Source organism: Haliotis asinina, chromosome 5 (assembly GCF_037392515.1).
Source record: "Haliotis asinina isolate JCU_RB_2024 chromosome 5, JCU_Hal_asi_v2, whole genome shotgun sequence".
Lineage (NCBI taxonomy): Eukaryota > Metazoa > Mollusca > Gastropoda > Lepetellida > Haliotidae > Haliotis > Haliotis asinina.
This window is the reverse complement of record NC_090284.1, coordinates 68,787,073-68,791,966: the sequence shown is the minus strand read 5'-3', so window position 1 is coordinate 68,791,966 and position 4,894 is coordinate 68,787,073. Positions and strand designations below refer to the sequence as shown.

At 39.7% G+C, this 4,894-nt stretch overlaps 1 protein-coding gene across 1 annotated transcript; it reads left to right on the top strand.

The window, feature by feature from the left end:
- Positions 1 to 3,576: 3,576 nt before the first annotated feature.
- On the top strand, positions 3,577 to 4,566 carry LOC137284002 (uncharacterized). Its single transcript, XM_067815667.1, has one exon. It carries the CDS (start codon positions 3,577 to 3,579, stop codon positions 4,564 to 4,566), a length of 990 nt encoding a protein of 329 aa, XP_067671768.1.
- Positions 4,567 to 4,894: the final 328 nt, after the last annotated feature.

The following is a 4,894-nucleotide window of genomic DNA, read 5'->3' as shown; positions in this document are numbered from 1 at the left end:
TCATAGTGGAATATTATTGCAACTTTACCTGTGATTGTGTTATAACTTTTTGTAGTTAATAAATTAACATTTATGATTTTGTAAATGTTGAATAAGTTTTAGCATTATCGTTATAAACTTAGTTACTTTTTAAAAGGAATAATGTTACTTTATTGTATAGTTTTCTGCACATTACTGTTCCCAAGGGTGATTTGTGACTGAGTGCATTGCTGTGCTGTTTGTGTACTGCAGGTGGTAGCGTGTATGCCATGTGGTCATGGAAGGGAATGGCGTCGCCCTATGCTCGATAGGCTGTGTACCATATGTGCGACAGTGTCTGCTTGAGTATTAATTTTGGTACATGATATTAGCCTGTGTTACTTTTCTATTATTTTTGTGTGTACTGTGAGACTATATATACCATGTAATATTCTAAATGTGCATTTGTATCTTAAGGCAAGGAAATTAAATGAAGTCCATTGTAACCTAAATCTGCTGTAATGACTGTTCTAAGTTGGTCTTGAACTCAGATGTGATGTTTTGAAATGCCATAATTTCCTAAATGTTCCAGGGCATTGAATACTATCAGCTCACTCTGGATCACCAGAACCCACAAATAAAAGACTGAACCCCATACAGCCTCCTTCGTCATTTGAACAATTAAATAAATATGAATTTTATTGTACAAGGGGAAATTTATTGCACCTTATTCTCTATCCTACCTTCTCTTCCGCTGACTGTTTCTCTTAGTGTTCCTAGTGTTCTTCTTTCACGTTCTCTCTACCACTGTGGATATTGATATAAATTAAATGTTCTCGTCATGATAAGGCTGCAATATTGCTGATGTGACACTGAATATTAACTCACTCACTACCACAGATATTCTTCACCTCCTGCGTTTTCGCGAATGATAACATTGAGTTTTCATGTTCCTTCACCAATATTAATTGTTGCCCCATATTGGTTACATCTTGATGTTGACATCAACGTGTTGACATCTCGGTGCTTACATTCTACTTGAATCTTCATACTTCCTGTTTATCTCTGGTGTTTATGTTTATTGGTGACATCGTGTTTACATTCTGTTTCATTTTGCTGTTTCACTTTGCTGTTGGCCCTTGAGAGTCACACCTCTGTAGCACTACACTCTTGCCTTTTGAGAACATACCTTTGTCAGAAAAACAACAATATTTAAATCTGTCTCATATTACATATTTGACGTAACTTTGGAGCTTTACACACTGCAGTGATCCATCAATTGATTCATTTAAAACCTTGGACAAAGTGTTGATCTTGATGCTTAATAACGTGACAGACAAAATACTGCCTGGAGGGACACTCTGATCCTGACTCTAATGGCCAGACAGGGAAGAACCCACTCGGACTTGAAATTGTCTGTCTTCTAAAAGACCCGTGGAGGTCCCTTCAGCAACCCATGCTTGCCATAAAATGCGACAATGCTTGGTGACTAACGGGATCGGGTGGTCAGGGTCTTTGACTTGGATGACACATGTCATCGGTTCCCAAATGCGCCGATAAATGCTCATGATATTGGTCACTGGATTGTCTGGTCCAGACTCGATTATCTATAGACCGCCACCATATAGCTGGAATATTGCTGAGTGCGGCAAAAAACTAAACTCACTCACTTCCAAGAACTTCTATAAATTAAGGTAAACACGGCCCATCAAACCAGTGTCATGGAGATCTTTGAGAATTCCATTCTTCCACGTTGTATCATATTTCTTTTCAAGGTCTAAAGAAATTCATACAGCATGTTGTTTCTTTAACAGAGAATTGTTATCCCCACCCCGGCATGTAATGCAGGGGGGTATAGTCGATGGCCCGTCTGTCTGTCTGTCCGTGCGTCCGTAATCAGTTCGTTTCCGGGGTATAACTCAAAAACCGTTCAATATTTTTAGACCAAACTTGACAGATACAAAAATCTGGACCTGTGGTTGTGCCTTTTACTATTTACAGTGTACTGACATTTATTTATTTAATTTTCTTTCTTTCTTTGGCTGCTTCTCTGCTTGTTTTGTTTTGCCATGGAACGTTTTGGTCTTAGTCAAATGGTGGGGTTGGCTTCGTTTCCGGAGCAGAACTCAATATTTTTCTGTAAAACTTGATAGATATACCAATCACAACTTAAAGTGGTGCCTTTTGTTATTTACAGGTTTTTGTGGTTTATTTTTTTCTCGGTTTCCATGGAAACGTTGTAGGGTCTAGTCTCAAAATGGAGGGATGGACTTCGTATCCAGAGCAAAACTCAAAATGGAAGGATGGACTTCGTATCCAGAGCAAAACTCAAACAGCGTTCAATATTTGTCTGGGCAACTTGGTAATTATCAGTCAGAACCTAAAGTGGTGTCTGTTGAAACTTCTTAATACCTTTCAGCAAAACTTGGCAGATATTTGAGGCAGACCACAAAATGGTGCCTTTTGCTATTTACAAAGTTTCCAAGGAAACAATTCGAACTTAGTTCCAAAATGGAGGCTTGGGCTTCGTTTCCGGAGCACAACTTGAGAAACATTTCATATCTTTCAACAGATCTTGGAAGGATTATCAGACAGATCTTGAAGTGGTACATTTTGCTGTTTACAGGAATTTTTAGTTTTCATGATTTCAATGGAAACGATTCAAACCTAGTCTACAAACCATGGAGGCCGGCGGAAAATGTCCTCTTCTGAGGACTAATGTTAATAAAAGATCCTAAACGTATCAAGTGATCGATGGTACTTCTATTTTTGTGGAAACCACATTGAATGTTAGTGATGAGGTTGTTGGTTTCCAGGTTGTAACCTAATCGATTAGTAACCATATGTTCCACAGTCTTACAAACACAGCTAGTAAGTGCTCCTGGTCGGTACTTACAGGGATCAGTATGATCCCGACCAGGTTTAGGAACAGGAATGATAATAGCATTTCGCCATGATGAGGAAAAATGACCAGACATCCATATATGATCAAAGATATTCAACAATGTTTCTAAAGACGACTCAGGTAAATGTTTAAGGAGCCGTTAATATATGTTATACCAGTCGCAGTATTATGAGCTTGCTCAAAGGGCAGTGTGGAGCTCATGAATGGAAAAGATTTCATTATACTGTCCGAATTGAAATTATTTCTTTTTGTCTTGTTGATCTTTACATTTCTTATAGGCTGGTAAATAATTAGACGCAGGGGAATGTTTAGCAAACGTTTCGCCTATTTTATTTGCAATATCAGATGTTTCAGTGAGAAAAGTGTCACTCTCCTTGAGATGGTGAACGCTACACTTTGATCCTTTACCTTTGATTTTCTGTATCATATGCCAAACCTTAGAAATAGACGTTCGTGGGTTGATTTTAAAAACACAGTTTTGCCATCACTGTCGTTTATTTTGCTTAAATATGCGACGACCCTTGGAATTTGAATTTTTAAATTGATTCAAATTTTATTATTGGAATACACTATCTTTACTGGGGATCTACCCCGCTCTCTTGCCTTCCTTCCTTCCCCAAAGGGGCAAGCAGTCTGGCAAGGAATTGGGCAGTGTTATAGAAGACTCTGGAACACACAAGGATTCTAGTTTTTACAGGTTGTTTGTGAATCGTATGACCAGCTTTGAAGAATCTGCCCTATCTACATCGCCATTCCAACCGTTATGTTGGTATAGAAAAGTTGATGACACTTTCACTATCCTCGATCTCAACCACAACCCTGCAGAACTCCTTGACCACCTTATCAAACAACACGCCCACATCCAGTTCACCATGGAAGTAGAAGCCCAACACAAGCTGCCATTCCTAGACGTATCCCTTGAAAACTCATCTGAAAGAATCGTTCCCACTGGCTATCGAAAGCCCATCCACACTGACCAGTATATCCACTACCTATCCAACCACCATCCACAAATAAAGCAAGCCATAGTCACCACCCTAGCCAGACGTGCCAAAGCCATCTGTGACCCAGCCTACCTCCTAGACGAAATTGACCACCCCAAGAGAACTTTCATCACCCTCAATGGATACCCAAAACAACTCGTTAACGAGACTATAGCCACAACTCTCCAGCATCAGAACGACCGCCTCCCTAAACCTGAACCTACACCCATCCGAGTCAACATTCCATACCAAGGCAAGATAAGTCATCAAATCAGTCGACTCCTCAGAAAAACGGCCTGTGTTGATGCGACCTTTTATTCTGATAAGACATTGAAAAACATCCTTAGAGCAAATGGAAGAGGTGGCAGTGATCAAACCAACCCCAACCCCAGAGGCTGCATCTACAAGATAAACTGTGATTGCGGCAGCAGCTACATAGGTGAAACCTGTAGACCATTCAACATCAGACTCAAAGAGCACAAAACTTCAGTGAAATCGGCCCTCTCTGAACACATCGTGAACTATCCAAACCACTCCATCGACTGGAAAAACACCGAGATCCTGGCTTCCAACATCAGTGATTGGCGGAGAAGGAAGCTTTGGGAAGCAATCAACATCAGAAGATTAGAACCTCAGATCAATAGAGATCAAGGCGTGTACCTACCCTCTGCCTGGTGTGTCAACAAGGACTCACAGACTCTGAATATATCAGCTGTGTAAACAAACATGTACTGTTAAAACATTCCTCCCTTTCATCTCTCCTCTGTGATTGTATATACCTAACTACATTTATGTGCTTGTATATACATCTTACCTCTCTGGCTTCATGTATACCTATATATATTCTGCAATGTTACCTATGCTCATTATCCACCTGACGAAGGGGCAAGAATTAGCCTTGAAACGTCGTGTTAAAAGAATTAAAGAAGTTGTCATCCATAATAGCGTCTTGTATTAAAGTTCTAAACGTCATAATTCAAATCAAACATGTATTTGACAATAGTCAGTGAGTGAGTTAATATTTAACGTCACATCAGCAATATTTCAG

Bases quoted from the DNA above. Each gene is read 5' to 3' on its own strand.
- LOC137284002 (XM_067815667.1), top strand. From the start codon at position 3,577: ATGACCAGCTTTGAAGAATCTGCCCTATCTACATCGCCATTCCAACCG.